The sequence below is a fragment of the Oncorhynchus kisutch genome, linkage group LG5 (genome assembly GCF_002021735.2).
Source record: "Oncorhynchus kisutch isolate 150728-3 linkage group LG5, Okis_V2, whole genome shotgun sequence".
Classification (NCBI taxonomy): Eukaryota; Metazoa; Chordata; class Actinopteri; order Salmoniformes; family Salmonidae; genus Oncorhynchus; species Oncorhynchus kisutch.
Window position 1 is genome coordinate 62,569,330 of NC_034178.2, and position 18,165 is coordinate 62,587,494.

The following is an 18,165-nucleotide window of genomic DNA, read 5'->3' on the forward strand; positions in this document are numbered from 1 at the left end:
CTAGTAACCAGCAGGTAGCCTAGTGGTTAGAGCGTTGGACTAGTAACCAGCAGGTTGCCTAGTGGTTAGAGCGTTGGACTAGTAACCAGCAGGTAGCCTAGTGGTTAGAGCGTTGGACTAGTAACCAGCAGGTTGCCTAGTGGTTAGAGCGTTGGACTAGTAACCAGCAGGTAGCCTAGTGGTTAGAGCGTTGGACTAGTAACCAGCAGGTAGCCTAGTGGTTAGAGCGTTGGACTAGTAACCAGCAGGTAGCCTAGTGGTTAGAGCGTTGGACTAGTAACCAGCAGGTAGCCTAGTGGTTAGAGCGTTGGACTAGTAACCAGCAGGTTGCCTAGTGGTTAGAGCGTTGGACTAGTAACCAGCAGGTAGCCTAGTGGTTAGAGCGTTGGACTAGTAACCAGCAGGTTGCCTAGTGGTTAGAGCGTTGGACTAGTAACCAGCAGGTAGCCTAGTGGTTAGAGCGTTGGACTAGTAACCAGCAGGTAGCCTAGTGGTTAGAGCGTTGGACTAGTAACCAGCAGGTTGCCTAGTGGTTAGAGCGTTGGACTAGTAACCAGCAGGTTGCCTAGTGGTTAGAGCGATGGACTAGTAACCGAAAGGTTGCAAGTTCTAATCCCCGAGCTGACAAGGTACAAATCTGTTGTTCTGCCCCTGAACAGGCAGTTAACCCAGTGTTCCTAGGCCGTCATTGAAAATAAGAATTTGTTCTTGCCTAGTTAAATAAAGGTAAAAAAAAAAAAAATAATAACAGGTTTATAGTCATTTTCGCAAATGTATATAAAACAAATAAAGATGGCATTTACATAAGTAATCAGACCATTTACTCAGTACTTAGTTGAAGCACCGTTGGCAGCGATTACACCCTTCTTCTTGGGTATGACGCTACAAGCTTGGCACACCTGTATGTGGGGAGTTACTCCCATTCTTCTCTGCAGATCCTCTCAAGCTCTGTCAGGCTGGATGGGGAGTGTCGCTGCACAGTTATTTTCAGATCTCTCCAGAGTTGTTCAATCGGGTTCAAGTCTGGGCTCTGGCTGGGACACTCAAGGACATTCAGAGACGCCACTTCTGCATTGTCTTGGCTGTGTGCTTAGGGTTGTTGTCCTATTGGAAGGTGAACCTTCGCCCCAGTCTGAGGTCCTGAGAGCTCTGGAGCAGGTTTTCATCAAGGATCTCTCTGTACTTAGCTCCGTTCATCTTTCCCTCTATCCTGACTAGTCTCCCAGTCCCTGCCGCTGAAAAACATCCCCACAGCATTATGCTGCCACCTCCATGCTTCACCGTAGGGATAGTGCCAGGTTTTCTCCAGACGTGACACTTGGCACTCAGGCCAAAGAGTTCAATCGGTTTCATCAGACCAGAGAATCTTGCTTCTCATGGTCTGAGAGTCCTTTAGGTGCCTTTTGGCAAACTCCAATGAGTCTGTAATGAGCCTTTTGTTGAGAAGTGGCTTCTGTCTGGTCAATCTACCATAAAGGCCTGATTGGTGTAGTAAGTAAGTTAAGAACAAATTCTTATTTACAACGACGGCTACGCCAGCCAAACCCGGAAGCCGTTGGGTCAATTGTGGGCCGTCCTTGGGACCCAATCATGGTAGGTTGTGATACAGCCTGGAATTGAACCAGGGTCTGTAGTGACGCCTCTAGCACTGAGATGAAGTGCTGTGCCACTCGGGAGCCCCAAGTGCTGCACCCTTCTCCCCCCGATTGCTCAGTTTGGCCGGGTGGCCAGCTCTAGGATGAGTCTTGATGGTTCCAAAATTCTTCCATTTAAGAATGAGCTTCAAGTCTACAGAAATGTTTTGGTATCCTTCCCCAGATCTGTGCCTCGACACAATCCTGTCTCAGCGCTCTACAGATAATTCCTTTGACCTCGTGGCTTGGTTTTTCCTCTGACATGCACTGTCAACTGTGGGACCTTATATAGACAGGTGTGTGCCTTTCTAAATCATGTCCAATCAATTTAATTTACCACAGGTGGACACCAATCAAGTTGAAGAAACATCTCAAGGATGATCAATGGAAGCATGAGCTCAATTTCGAGTGTCATAATTTTTTTTATGAATTTGCTAAAATGAAGAAAAAAAAACGTTATTTGCTTTGACATTATGGAGTAGTGTGTAGATTGATGAGGGGAAAAATAATTGAATGCATTGTAGAATAAGGCTGTGACGTAACAAAATGTGGAAAAAGTCAAGGGCTCTGAATACTTTCCGAATGCACTGTATACCCACAAACTCACTCACTCACACACACCTTAACACTCACTCACTCACCCACCCACCCACCCACCCACCCACCCACCCACCCACCCACACACCCACACAAACACACCCACTCACCCACCCACCCACATCAACACTTCTTCATGCTGAGCACACACACTCTATCTACAAAACATGCCCAAATCATCACCACTAGCAAATCATGCTCGGACAAGGAGCTCTGCCTCTTTCTCTCTCCCAGTCTCCCTGCCTTATCGACCTGACAGTTGTCAAATTGCCTTGCAGCTCAGTATGCAGGCTTCTCTTCCAGCTGCCTATGAAACATGACTTGTTGACAAACAGGCTATATCCCAAGGTGCTTTGTGCCAATATTAGGTTCTGACAGGCCTGCTCAGCAAATATCTGACATGTTCATGACTTAAATCAAATTAGTATGGTGGGAAAATCAATCCGCTAAACTTAGCTGGACGTTAAAACAACATGGCTCATACATCCAGTCTGCTTCAATGGCAACTCGCCGCTGAGAACGAGCACAGAAAACAAGCGGAAACATTTGAATTTCAATACTGTTGAAGGAAAGTCTGCACTCATGAATTTGAGATTTAAAAAAACACCACCTTTATGGTATTTTGAACCACCAGAAAAATAATCCAAGGAGGGAGAGCATTGTCTAACTTGACCCATTCTTTTTCAGTTAACTTGAAAATTGCGATACTCAGCCTTGCTAGCCAACAACTTTAAATTTGATAGATGGTGCAGATCCGAGCATGAAACTAATAAAGGCAGTGGTGTCATAATCCTCCCCCGGCAATGGCAGACGATGCTCGTTTGAAGATGCAGCACATGCATTTTTAAACGCCCTACGCACACATGTAGTTGTTCACTGTATTGCTTGGAGTGCTATGATAGAAATGTGGTTGTGTCACACAGAGACTGCTGGCTACTGTCGACTGAAGCCTCATTAAAAATGAAAAGGGGAGAAATAATGAAATAGAATGGAAAGTGCCGTAGGTAAATAAATATATAAACAAATTCATATATATATAGTGCAATCTCAAGAGACCCTACTCCACATATTCGCTTCCTCCCAGTGAGTCCAGCATGAAATGAGATGGATAAATCCAGATAGTGATCTGTCAATCTTTTTTTCTTTCATTCTCTTTCTTTCTTGTCTCTCTCTCTTTCTCTGTCAGACTCTCCAAAGGGAATTGAATGAGTTAGGCCGAATCACAGGAGTCTAATTAGCATGGGCAAAAGCCCATGGCTAATAAGTGTCTCACCACAGCAAAGAGAGAGTGTGTGTTTGTGTGTGCGTGTTGTTTGGTCGAGTGGGAGTCTGGAACTGAGAATCAGATGCCTAATTAGGCTAAAGACAGACAACAGTGGGGTTGGGGGGGGGGGGGGGGGGGGGGGGTTAGCACCGTGTTGTCCACTCATTCTCTCTATCCATTCACCCCCTGTTCTGCTTCCTTTCTCACACTTGCTTTCTGTCTAAAGGCCTAAATAGTCCTCCGCAGCCAATAGAGTGTAGGGACTGAGTCACTGGGCCGTTCCAATCTCTTCGCCTTTGTGTGTAGTTACTGTGCTTGCAACTTTATAACTGAACTGCCATATCATGGAAAAAAGCACTTTTAAACAGTCGTTTTAGAAACTTGAAGAATCGCTGAAGCTTAATTTGCATGCAGATCCTGTAGTAATATGACATAATAAGTAATGACTTATTACAGAGGTAGTTACCATATTATGCTAACTACCTGAGGCTGCATTCATTGTAGCTGCATTCAGCTGCATTCATTGTAGCTGGGGATTTTAACAAGGCTAATCTGAAAACAAGACTCCCTAAATTTTATCAGCATATCGATTGCGCAACCAGGGGTGGAAAGACCCTGGATCATTGTTATATAATGTTACTTACCCTACATTATTCATCTCATATGCATACGTAGATACTGTACTCTATATCATCGACTGCATCCTTATGTAATACATGTATCACTAGCCACTTTAACTATGCCACTTGGTTTACATACTCATCTCATATGTATATACTGTACTCGATATCATCTACTGTATCTTGCCTATGCTGCTCTGTACCATCACTCACTCATTCATATATCCTTATGTACATATTCTTTATCCCCTTACACTGCGTATAAGACAGTAGTTTTTTTGGGAATTGTTAGTTAGATTACTTGTTCGTTATTACTGCATTGTCGGAACTAGAAGCACAAGCATTTCGCTACACTCGCATTAACATCTGCTAACCATGTGTATGTGACAAATAAATGTGATTTGATTTGATTTGATTTGACCTCTGTAATAAGTCATGACTTATTATTACATATTCATCAGTCTTATACCTGCAGAGAGGGATTTAGGAGCACCATCATTCCACACTTAAATACACTGAGAGGCTGTGAGTGATACACGGCGTAAAGTATTTGATGTAAGAGCAGTGCCTGGAAACAGTGGGGGAATCAATCTCGCCATTAAGTGAAAAAAAAATGATATTGAAATGTACCAACCTGAGGTGAAAGACTGTAAAATCAAAGGGTCTTGAATCATCGCTTTGTGTCACATCCAGAGGGTGAGAGACAGAAAATAGATACATGAAGCTATAAGAAAAGAGATATACACTGAGTGTACAAAACATTCAGAACACCTTCCTAAAATTAAGTTGCACCCTCCTTTGCCCTCAGAACAACCTCAATTCGTCAGGGGATGAACCCTACAAGGTGTCGAAAACGTTGCACAGGGATGCAGGCCCATTTGGGTGGTGGATCATTCATGATACACACAGGAAACTGTTGAGCATGAAAAACCCAGCCGCGTTGCAGTTCTTGACACACTGGTGTGCCTGGCACCTATTACCATTACCCCGTTCAAAGGCACTTCAATATATTGTCTTGCCCATTCACTCTCTGAATGGCACACATACACAATCCATATTTCAATTTTCTCAAGGCTTAAAAATCCTTCTTTAAGCCGTGTCCTCCCCTTCATCTTCACTGATTGAAGTGGATTTAACATGTGACATCGATAAGGGATCATAGCTTTCACCTGGATTCACCTGATCAGTCCATTAAATGGAAAAAGCAGGTGTTCCTAATGTTTTGTACACTCAGTGTCTATCCCAGTTTTCCAGCACAAAGAAACCCTACGTAACCCTGCACCCAGGCGAATGCATATATCCCTTGAGTAGCACCCTTTGGAAATGAAAAATGTGCATTAAAGTGATTCATGAGTTACGGTAGTCAGAAGGGAATAGTTGCTGTAACAAGCTGTTGCTTCTTGTAGATGGGTAATTAATCATATTCAGTGTAGTGTAGTGTAATATTGTGAGGTAAAATTAACATACACTGAGCTTACAAAACATTAGGAACACCTTTATAATATTGAGTTGCACACCATTTTGTCCTCAGAACAGCCAAAATTCATCGGGGCATGGACTGTACAAGGTGTCGGCAGCGTTCCACAGGGATGTTGGCCTATATTGACTCCAATACTTCCCACAGTTGTGTGAACTTGGCTGGATGTCCTTTGGGTGGTGGACTATTCTTGATTAACACGGGAAACTGTTGAATGTGAAAAGCACTTAAATATTATGTCTTGCTCAATCACCCTCTGAATGGCACACGTACACAATCCATGTCTCAATGTCTCAAGGCTTAAAAATCCTTCTTTAACCAGTCTCCTCCCCTTCATCTATACTGATTGAATTGTTAACAGATGACATCAGTAAGGGATCATAGCTTTCACCTGGATTCACCTGGTCAGTCTATGTCATGGAAAGAGCAGGTGTTCCTCATGTTTTGTATTCACAGTGTACATTATATTGTCTATAAACACTTCAAGTAGATAATATATTTAAATGTATTTGTTGTTGTTAAAGACCAAGAGAAAAACTCCCCTAAAGTATGTTATCAACTTGTTATTGTCAATAAACCTTTGGATAGTAGAAAAATCTCAATATCACCCTTCTCTAATGTGTTGAGGGATTTCACTGGAATACAGTTGCTGTCGGACACTCATAACCAAAATATGAGAAAAAGTCATAATACTGATAAATAAAAATCTAGTCTGGGAATTCGCTGAGAAGCCAATAAATGCCAAGGCAGCTTAAGGTCACCGTCGGGTCGAGCTGGCAGAACCTCCTTGGGGAAATAATGGCTTGTTGCAAGACCTTCAGCCTCCATTCAAGCTGGAAGGTAAAATAATGAAATAAGAATGAGCCGGTAATCAACCGAGGAGCTGTCTGTCTGTAGTTGCCGATACTCGGGCCTCGGGAGTGAATTTTTCATAGCCTTGGGGACAGGTGGCTCAGAGGCTATTTCCTCCCTCCTTGCAGTGTATGTGTGTGCTGCGCGTGTGCGTGTGTCGTGCACAGATGTAGCTGCCTGTGTTGACAAGAGTGGCTGGGAGCTAACTGCAGCTCCACATCACTTTTCTCCATCAGAAGACCCTGGGGTACAACGCTGTTGGACTTCATCTCAACACTCTGCCCCTGAGAGGGTTTTTCTGGCACACCTTTTGATGAGCTTAATGGTTGTGCAGTGCAGAATGGTTATACTGCTAGTAATGGACTTAGCATCTAAGTGATGTCTGTCTCTATATCCTTTCCATTGCCTAAGCTCACATGGTTGTTGAACTCAAATTAGGGTATTCCGGCTTTATTCACAACATGGATGCCAAGTCCCATGTTCCTCCAGTAAATATCATGCACAGGTATCAGAGAGTCAAATATGAAGAATTCCATCTCATGGAACTCCTTTAGTTTATACAACTATCTCTTTACTAGATGCACGTGAAGGATTTGGAATAATGGAGTCTTCAAAACCCCTATTTGAGCGAGAGATTCACCAGTTTTGCACAGCGAACCTCTTGAGTTTTGAACCTCAAGGTGAAGCTTTCTATAGCCATGGTGTGAATGAGAATAGATAAGACCTTGCACAAAGCTCAATCCCCCAGGCTCCCTGCTAACTGTCACGTTATGTGGACCTATTCTTCAAAATGTTATACCGCCTGTGATCTTGATTTGCCTAAGACTCCTCTCAACAGATCAAAGGCTCAGAGCATTTCTTTTGATTTTCCCCGCCATTATTCCACTGCCATGTCTAGCCCATACAACTCCTCAGGAACCATAATGTTGCTACACCACATTCAATTGGTAGAGAAGGTAGAGAAGCACCTGCCTATTTCAGAATATGTGTATTGGTCCTACAATACTTGGATGTAGTGGTGTAAAGTACCGAAGTAAAAATAACTTAAAGTACTACTAAAGTAGTTTTTTTTAGGTATCTGTACTTTACTTTTTTTACTTTTTTATTTTTGAACACTTTTACTTTTACTTCACTACATTTCTCAAAAAATTATGTACTTTTTACTCCATATATTTTCCCTGAAACCCAAAAGTACTCATTATATTTTCCATACTTAGCAGGACAGAAAAGTGGTTTACTCACTTATCAAGACACCATCCCTTGTCATCCTTACTGCCTCTGATCTGGAGGACTCACTAAACACAAATTCTTCGCTTGTAAATTATGTCTGCGTGTTGTAGTGTGCCCCTGGCTATCCTTAAATAAATAAGAACAAGAAAATTGTGACATCTGATTTTCTTATTATAAGCAATTTGAAATGATTTATACTTTCACTTTTGATACTTACGTATATTTAAAACCAAATACTTTTAGACTTTTACTCAAGTAGTATTTTTATGGGTGACTTTTCCTTTTACTTGAGTCATTTTCTATGAAGGTATCTTTACTTTTACTCAAGTATGACAATTGGGTACTTTCTCCACCACTGCTTGGATGACCAACTACCATATTGAAATGTACTGTATGTTTTTGTATTTCCAAATTCCTACATTTTGATTAAATATCAGAAAATGTGACACTGGCGACGTAGACTTCTTCCTGGTGTCAGACTAACACTTCGATAGTAAATATTTCACAACTTCTAATTCATGTTCTAAAAACAGTCTATTTCCTCCACAGAAAGTCATCTATAAAACCAGGGTTTCCATTAGCCGGTAATAGCCCGCTTTTGGACGTATAATACAATTCAGTGAAATTAAATTGGTGAGTGTGTACAGGATATTCGTTATGGATCTTATTTTTCTCGTGTCCAGCATAAAGACACAGAGCCGTTGAGCAAAAAAGTCTGTCAGACAGTACGAAGGCCTCTGCAACAGCATCTCAAACAGCAAAGGGTTAGGCAATGGAAGTCAGGCTTCATCACTGTGCCACACAACACTTTGCAATGAGCTGGAGGCAGTCTGCATTTTGAAAACATTTACTTCATTGTTTGAAACCTGAACGTTTTACTAAATATTATGAGGCTTGCCGTTTCAAAGTCTAGCCAAAATCGTATCAAATTAATTATTTTATATAAACGTTAATTCATTGTCCAGTAGCCAAAGGCACAATCCTAGTAATATAAACAACCCATGCTAGTTGTTGCATATTAGATCTCCCCTCCCTCTTTTCAAAATGTTATAATGGATATTTAAATCTCTGTCACATGTAACTGCTGGTATGTGCTGTGCTCTTTTGACAATGGTGTATCCCACTAATTACATTAGGGAACGGACATTCACGCGTAGCCTATTGCCTTGTACGCATTGCTGCACATATAATGTGAAGAAATAATAGTTGATCAACATTTTAAGCTAAACGTTCTGATCTGTTGCATCAGAATCATTACTTCTTAACTTATTTTTTGGCAGCCTAGGCCTAATGGTTGTATGAATGTGGGATCTATCGTCCCATAGTTGTCCCAGAGTCGGTTAGGAATAGGCCATTTCTTTCTCGAGGAGCTGACCAATAGAATAGGTCAACTTTTCTACTATGGGGAATAGTAGATTGACATAGGCAAATTATTTTGCTGTTTGATACTCATCTTATTGGCTGAGGAAAAGTACATTTTATTCTAAAGTGTTCAAAGTACGCATCAGATTTCGTCAAGAAGGACCGCACATTGTTGCATCCTCGACTTGCATGTTCTGTTAATAGGAATTACCATAATCTAAATGTGATTTCTGTCATTCTAAGCCCTTATCAGGTTACGCAACGTCTCAAATGTGCGGTAAATTAAAATGCTGCTGGTCAAATGTCTGGCATCACATTTTCCTAAGAGAAAACCTATATCATACAGTCATATAGTCTTAGAGAACTATTTGTGTGTAGAATTATTTTAAAGTTCAGTCTTAAATACAAAGTGAAGCTCTCACTTCCTGTCATTCCTCTCCACTCACCCACCAGGTCTCTGACATCACCCTCTGCTGTGACAGTGGGAGTGTCCAATCTGTTGGCCCCACCCTCACAGCCAGAGTCATATTCAATTAATGCCAAAGAAAACTGCATTATGAATTCATACAGTATGCCCAGACTGTGAATTTAGTGTAAATACCGATTACATGGTGAAACCATGGTGGTCCCGTGTGGCTCAGTTGGTAGAGCATGGCGCTTGCAACTCCAGGGTTTGATTCACATGGGGGCCCAGTAAGGAAATGTATGGACTCACGACTGTAAGTCGCTCTGGTCAGGTTGTAAGTCGCTCTGGTCAGGTTGTATAGGCCTACAGATGTATTTTGAGATACCTCTACATTATACGTCTACATTTTTGCAGTGGCTGCCACGATTTAGCAGCGGCGGTGCGCCACTGCTTAATGCAAATAGGGGAAACTGCTTCCAGGTACACATGGAGACGCACTCTATATTGTTTTCTACCTTGCTTGTCTCTATACAACCTTCCGAGACCTGAACCTGTGAGATTGACAGGGTTAAAGCAGACCTAGACACGTGTCAAAGAAACCAGGTGTTGTTAGACCTGACCACTTCACCTTGCCTTCCAATGCCAGACAATGTTCCACCTAGCTGCACAGGTGTTCGACCTACATATCTGTACATGAGCTGAGCAGGGGACCATGCAGGGGCAACGGCGCCACGGACGAATGTTCTTATCTGGGGCAGAACCTGGGCCAATTCTAACAAGTGCTTTCTGGAACACTGCATGGGCTTCTGTAATCTACATGAAGGCACAACTCCCAAGCATCTGGGGAATATATCAACCCACCAGTGTATGGGCTGATAGAAAACCTCCCATGGGGCTTACTTAACCCCAAAGGGATGCAGCTCTATTTTCTGTTGAGAGAGACAATCTCACCCAGGAGGGAAACAAAAGGCTATTTTTCCAGGTCTCCAAACGGAGAACATCATTCACGCAAAACTGAAAGCGACAGCCACCGCATTTAATCATGAAAAGAGGTCTGGGAATATGGCCGAATACAAACAGTGTAGTTATTCCCTCGCAAGGCAATCAAACATGCAAAATGTTGGTATAGGGACAAAGTGGAGTCGCAATTCAACGGCTCAGACAGAAGACGTATGTGGCAGGGTCTACAGGCAATCACTGACTACAAAAAGAAAACCAGCCACATCACAGACACCGACGTCTTGCTTCCAGACAAACTAAACACCTTCTTTGCCTGCTTTGAGGATAATACAGCGCAACCAACGCTAAGGACTGTGGACTGTGGGCCCTGCCTCTCCTTCTCCGTTGCCGACGTGAGTAAGACATTTAAACGTGTTAACCCTCGCAGGGCTGTCGGCCCAGACGGCATCCCTAACCGCATCCTTAGAGCATGCGCAGACAAGCTGGCTGGTGTGTTTATGGACATATTCCATCTCTCCTTATCCAAGTCTGTTGTCCCCACATGCTTCAAGATGGCCACCATTGGTCCTGTACCAAAGAAGGCAAAGGTAATCGAACTAAATGACTATAGCTCCATAGCACTCACTTCTGTCATTATGAAGTGCTTTGAGAGACTAGTCAAGAATCATATCACCTCCACCTTACCTGCCACCCTAGACCCACTTCAATTTGAATACCGCCCCAATAGGTCCACAGACGATGCAATTGCCATCATACTGCATACTGCCCTATCCAATCTGGACAAGAGGAATACCTATGTAAGATTGCTGTTCATTGACTACAGCTCAGCATTCAACACCATAGTACCCTCCAAGCTCATCATTAAACTTGAGGCCCTGGGTCTTAACTGCCCTGTGCAATTGGGTCCTGTCAGTCTGTATCACTGCCTGGTACGGCAACTGCACGGCCCACAACCGCAAGGCTCTCCAGAGGGTGGTGGGGTCTGCACAACACATCACCGGGGGCAAACTACCTGCCCTCCAGGACACCTACAGAACTCAATGTCACAGGAATGACAAAAAGATCTTCAAGGGAAATAACCACCCGAGCCACTGCCTGTTCACCCTGCTACCATCCAGAAGGCGAGGTCTGTACAGGTGCATCAAAGCTGGGACAGAGAGACTGAAAACCAGCTTCCCATCTCAAGGCCATCAGACTGTTAAACAGCCATCACTAACATAGAGAGGCTGCTGCCTACATACAGACTTGAAATCATTGGCCACTTTAATAAATGGATCACTAGTCACTTTAATAATGTTTACATATCTTGCATTACTCATCTCATATGTATATACTGTATTTTATACAATCTATTGCATCTTGCCTATGTCGCTCGGTCATCGCTCATCCATGTATTCATATGCATATATTCTTATTCCATCCCTTTACTTAGATTTGTGTGTATTGGGTAGTTGTTGTTGAATTGTTGGATTACTGTTAGATATTACGGCACTGTCGGAACTAGAAGCACAACTATTCCGCTACGCTCACAATAACATGTGCTAACCATGAGTATGAGACCAATAAAATTTGATTTGATTTGAGTACAATCTGAGTTATAGCTATGCCCTTTTATGAAAACCCCCCCTGAGCCATTCTCTTTTGTGGATGGTAAGATGTAGACTGTGGAGAGAACATCACAGTTAAACTCCATTTTAATTAACTCCCTCAGGGAGTGATGCGTGCTAATTGATTTTTCTACCCGTCAAAGATAGTCAATCCATCCAGCGCCAGTATACGTCACACTCATTCTTATTGATTTGGCTAAAGCTAACATGCTAAGGAGAGAGAGCTCCTGGGACCAGCTGGGGATGCACAATGATAAAGTGTTTATCGCACACAATCAAATTAAATCTTATAGCAGCCTGCAGATAGAGACAACCTCCTGGATAAACCTCTTTGTGACAGGGAAATGGCAAAAATGCTGTGCCACAAATACCAATTAGTAAGCTTCTACGGAACTCCATTTTATACTACATGAACAGAAGTATAGAGACACCTGCTCCTTGAACATCTCATTCCAAAATCATTGGCATTAAAATGGAGTTGTTCCCCCCTTTGTTGATGTAACAGCCTCCACTCTTCTGGGAAGGCTTTCCACTAGATGTTGGAACATTGCTGCGGGGACTTGCTACCATTCAGCCACAAGAGCATTAGTGAGGTTGGGCACTGATGTTGGGCGATAAGGCCTGGCTCGCAGTCTGCGTTCAAATTCATCCCAAAGGTGTTTGATGGGGTTGAGGTCAGGGCTCTGTGTAGGCCAGTCAATATCTTCCACACCAATCTCGACAAACCATTTCTGTATGGACCTTGTTTTGTGTAAGGGCCTTCCCCAAACTGCCCCAGACTATTATTCCTCCTACACCAAACTTTACAGTTGGCACTATGCATGGGTTCAGGTAGCGTTCTCCTTGCATCCGCCAAACCCGGATTTGTCCATTGGACTGCCAGATGGTTATGAGTGACTCATCACTCCAGAGAATGCGTTTCCACTGCTCCAGAGTCCAATGGCAAGCTTTACACCACTCCAACCGACACTTGGCATTGCACATGGTGATCTTAGGGTTATGTGCCACTACTCGGCCATGGAAACCCATTTCATGAAGCTTCCAACGAACAGTTCTTGATGTTGCTTCCAGAGGCAGTTTGTAATTCAGTAGCGAGTGTTGCAACCGAGTACAGACGAATTGATGCGCTACAAGCTTCAGCACTCTGCAGTCCCGTTCTGTTAGCTTCTGTAGCCTACCACTTTGCGGCTGAGCCGGTGTTGCTCCTAGACGTTTCCACGACACAATAACAGCACTTACAGTTGACCAGGGAAACTCGAGCAGGGCAGAAATTTGACAAACTTACTTGTTGGAAAGGTGGCATCCCATGACGGTACCACGTTGAAAGTCACTGAGCTCTTCAACTTAAGGCCAAACTACCAATGTTTGTCTATGGAGATCGCATGGCTGTGTGCAAAATGTTATACACCTGTCTGCAGCAATGGTTGTGAGTGAAATTTGAAGGCGTGTCCACATACTTTTGTATATATAGTGTATTTTTAAGCATGTTGGTAATACTGCTGATAGAGGAATACATCAACAGATCAGGAAAGTCCATCAATCTTGATAATATAGATTTGTTTATTCATTTGTTTCTTACCTACTTTTTCTCTATTTTAACAGTGCAATAGGAGCAGCGGTCAGTTGTGATTTAATGTATACGTGTCTCTCTATGTTTTTAGAGTACGCAGTGTGATGGACTGACTGGATTAAATGTTTGTTATGTGACAATGTATGTGTATGTGATCCTTTTAATGGAAGGTGATGCTTAGGGAAAATATCCCTCCTAGATGGACAATATATTATTCTTGTCACGTTCTGACCTTTATTTCCTGTGTTTTGTATTTAGTTAGTATGGTCAGGGCGTGAGTTGGGTGGGCAGTCTATGTTTGATTTTCTATGATTTGGGGTTTTGGTTCTCAATCAGAGGCAGGTGTCATTAGTTGTCTCTGATTGAGAATCATACTTAGGTAGCCTGGGTGTCACTGTGTGTTTGTGGGTGATTGTTCCTGTCTTTGTGTTTGCACCAGATGGGACTGTTTTAGGTTATCTCATGTGTAGTTTCTTTAATAATTAAAGATTATGAATAACCACCACGCTGCGCTTTGGTCCACCTCTCCTTCAGATGAAGAAAACCATTACTATTCTATTCTAACCTAACTTCAGGGTTTCAGGGTAGTGGCCCATGAACATTTTGAAAGAATAACATTATAAATCAATCTTGATCTATAAAGATTTAAAACTATTGCTTTCTATAAATAATGGGGCCGATTGTGTGACATTGGGATAGAAATTTCAAAAACAAAAACATGGCCCATAACTCCATATATAAAGTTGAAGTCGGAAGTTTACATACACCTTAGCCAAATACATTTAAACTCAGTTTTTCACAATTCCTGACATTTAATCCTAGTAAAAAATTCCCTGTCTTAGGTCAGTTAGGATCACCACTTTATTTTAAGAATGTGAAATGTCAGAATAATAGTAGAGAAAAGGATTTATTACAGCTTTTATTTCTTTCATCACATTCCCAGTGCGTCAGAAGTTTACATACACAAATTAGTATTTGGTAACATTGCCTTTAAATGGTTTAACTTGGGTTAGTCTCTATTAGACAGAACACGTCTCCTTCCTGAGTGGTATGATGGCTACGTGGTCCCATGGTGTTAATACTTGCGTACTATTGTTTGTACAGATGAATGTGGTACCTTCAGGCATTTGGAAATTGCTCCCAATGATGAACCAGACTTGTGGAGGTCTACCATTTTTTTCTGAGGTCTTTGCTGATTTCTTTTGATTTTCCCATGATGTCAAGCAAAGAGGCACTGAGTTTGAAGGTAGGCCTTGAAATACATCCACAGGTACACCTCCAATTGACTCAAATTATGTCAATTAGCCTATCAGAAGCTTCTGAAGCCATGACATCATTTTCTGGAATTTTCCAAGCTGTTTAAAGGCACACTAAACTTCTGACCCACTGGAATTGTGATACAGTGAATAATAAGTCTGTAAACAGTTGTTGGAAAAAAATTACTTGCGTCATGCACAAAGTAGATGTCCTAACCGACTTGCCAAAACTATAGTTTGTTAACAAGAAATGTGTGGAGTGGTTGAAAAACAAGTTTTAATGACTCCAACCTAAGTGTATGTAAACCTCCGACTCCAACTGTATATATATATATAACTTCCCAAGCAAGTCACAGAGTAATCCTCAACATATCATACCAAGTGCGTTCACACCTGCCATATCTGGGTCTGAACCACCTGCCATATCTGGGTCTGAACCACCTGCCATATCTGGGTCTGAACCACCTGCCATATCTGGGTCTGAACCACCTGCCATATCTGGGTCTGAACCACCTGCCATATCTGGGTCTAAACCACCTGCCATATCTGGGTCTGAACCACCTGCCATATCTGGGTCTGAACCACCTGCCATATCTGGGTCTGAACCACCTGCCATATCTGGGTCTGAACCACCTGCCATATCTGGGTCTAAACCACCTGCCATATCTGGGTCTGAACCACCTGCCATATCTGGGTCTAAACCACCTGCCATATCTGGGTCTGAACCACCTAACAAGCTGGTTCTGAACCACCTAACATATCTGGGTTTCATACCACCTGCCACAAATCTACAACTCCCTTCCAGAAATATTCTCCTGCCACCAATGTACACCCTTGCCATCCTCGATTTCACAGCAGACAAACTAAGTAAATGTTGGCATCCAGTGTCTCTAGACAATCAATGTACTGTATATCCTCCAACAAACATAAAATGACATGGTTGATTCATAGCTTTGGGACATGAACATCGATTTTCCTCTTACCTGTATTGTTCTGTCAGTAAATTGGCCCAAGATGCACTGCTACCCAACTGGTAATACCATTTACAAAAGCCAACAGCAATTGCTCAAAACAGTTGAGCCAAGTAAAGCATTGTCAGATATGATCTAGCTTGAAATGCCCCTCACAAAATGGCCATTGAGTTCATACAATTGTATTGTACTGTAGGATACATGTAACAGTTGTACCAGGTTGATGTCAACTCTTTCACCTTTTCAGTACTAAAACTTGCCATACAAATTATTATTGCATTAATGAACACATAATTCATTTTATAATAATAACCAAGCAATGTTCACAGAGATAGGCTTAACAGTGTAGGGAAGTTATCTTAAAAGCCTATTTCATTTTTTTTAAACAAGTTAATATTGCTGATCTTGTATTTCATTCATGAACTGTGTTTATTTAATATTCTACTGATATTCATTATTGTAGGGACAAAATGATCTTGTCATAACTTCGTATTCGAAACAATAGCCGCAGATATCATCTCGGCATCAGTCAACCCTGCCCAATCACTCTAGTCGTGAATAATGTATGGGATATATAATTACCGCGACAGTAAACCTACCATTTCCAGATATATGATTGTCCACCTCTGCGGGCACAGCCGGTTTGGAAGCAGCGTTAAGTTGACTATAGAGTCCCATATAATGTAAAATCCCTATTATCACTCGAAATGATCCCATTGCTGTTGTTCTTGTTTCAAGTGGCGGACGAAAATCTCACATTAGGCAGAGCACGTTTACTAATTTGTATCCAATCCGTCCTGGATGACAGTCCCCTCCGAAATGCAAAATAACCCCCGGACAAAAAAGTGCGCTTTTACTGCGCAAGGTGTAGACTGACAGTAGCCTGCCCAAATGTATAAGCACTGTTGGTTCCCTGTGCTTCCGCTAGCAAGCATCTCCAGTTGAGGCGGACGGAGAAAGGCATGGAGGTAAGTGCAGCGGCTTGCTGAGAAAGTAAATTAGGCGGAGGGATCTAGAATAATGATACTGTTCTAAACTTTTATGACAAGTTATATTTAGGTATCAGGCTGTTTTACATCACATTTTATGAATACTCATTATACAAAATATATGTTCAATAGTCAAATCTCCTGTATTGTATTCTTACATGTCTATAAGTCTTTCTGAATTTAGTAGACAGGCAACTCTCAAGATGGGCAAGGTTTACAATTGCATTTTGCAATTACAGTTGATCGTTATGATCTATACTACATTGCGTATAGATAAGATTGCATATAGCAATCTATTTATCCATCATTTTATTTAAGAAGCACGACAACATATCTTCAAATCTGCCAAAATCATTGAGAAATCAAAAGCATTTGAAAATCGTTCCACGATGGTAAGATATACACTGAGTGTACAAAACATTATGAACACCAGCTCTTTCCATGACAGACTGACCAGTTGAATCCAGGTGAAAGCTATGCAGTGTAGATGAAGGGGAGGAGATGGGTTAAAGGAAAGATTTTTAAGCCTTTAGACAACTGAAACATGGATTGTGTATGTGTCAGTCAGAGGGTGAATGGGCAAGACAAAAGATTTAAGTGCCTTTGAACATGTTAGCTGGTTTGTATGAAGAACTGCAACGCTGCTGGGTTTTTCACGCTCAACAGTTTCTCGTGTGTATCAAGAATGGTCCAACATCTAAAATACATCCAGCCAACTTGACACAACTGTGGGAAGCATTGGAGTCAACATGGGCCGGTATCCCTGTGGAACACTTTTGACACCTTATAGAGTTCATGCCCGACACGAATTGATGCTATTCTGAGTGCAAAGGGTGGGTGTGTGTAAGGGGGGGGGGTGCAACTCAATAGTAGGAAGGTGTTCTTGATGTTTTGTACACTCACTGTATATGTGCTTATATGTGGTGGTTTTATTCTCAGCCATACTGTAAGTGGTTTGATTCCATAGGTTACTGTTCTTTTCTGAACCACTGGAGGATTATGTCAACTAACCTGCTGCCATCATAATTACCACAGGGCATTACAGCATTATTAACCTAGGTCTCTGTGCTACAGCTGTTAGCCTAGCACTGCATGTCCTCCTATGGGTCTCGTATTGGCATGCAGAGAGCTCACAGGCTCTTAATGGACATCAAGATTAAATGAATGCCCTGGAATTTTAATGGTCAAGCTGGCTGGCTACTACTCATAGTGTGGTTGAACATCCACACAGGGCATTAATACAATTACACGAGCCTCCTTCATCATACTGAATGAGCTGCATCTGGCGAAGCCATCCTCTATACATGTGAATCAAGCAGGAAATCCTTTCTGGTGTAGAACATGCAAGTGTTTGCTGGTTACTACAGGCT

At 42.2% G+C, this 18,165-nt stretch overlaps 1 protein-coding gene across 1 annotated transcript in view; it reads right to left on the reverse strand.

The window, feature by feature from the left end:
* LOC109890292 (V-set and transmembrane domain-containing protein 2-like protein) overlaps window positions 1-16,764 on the reverse strand; it is a 59,913-nt gene extending 43,149 nt beyond the window's left edge. Inside the window, exon 1 of the mRNA XM_020482273.2 lies at window positions 16,406-16,764. Coding sequence (XP_020337862.1) covers window positions 16,406-16,523 — 118 coding nt within the window. The 5' untranslated portion in view covers window positions 16,524-16,764. The remainder of the gene's footprint in view (window positions 1-16,405) is intronic.
* Window positions 16,765-18,165: the final 1,401 nt, after the last annotated feature.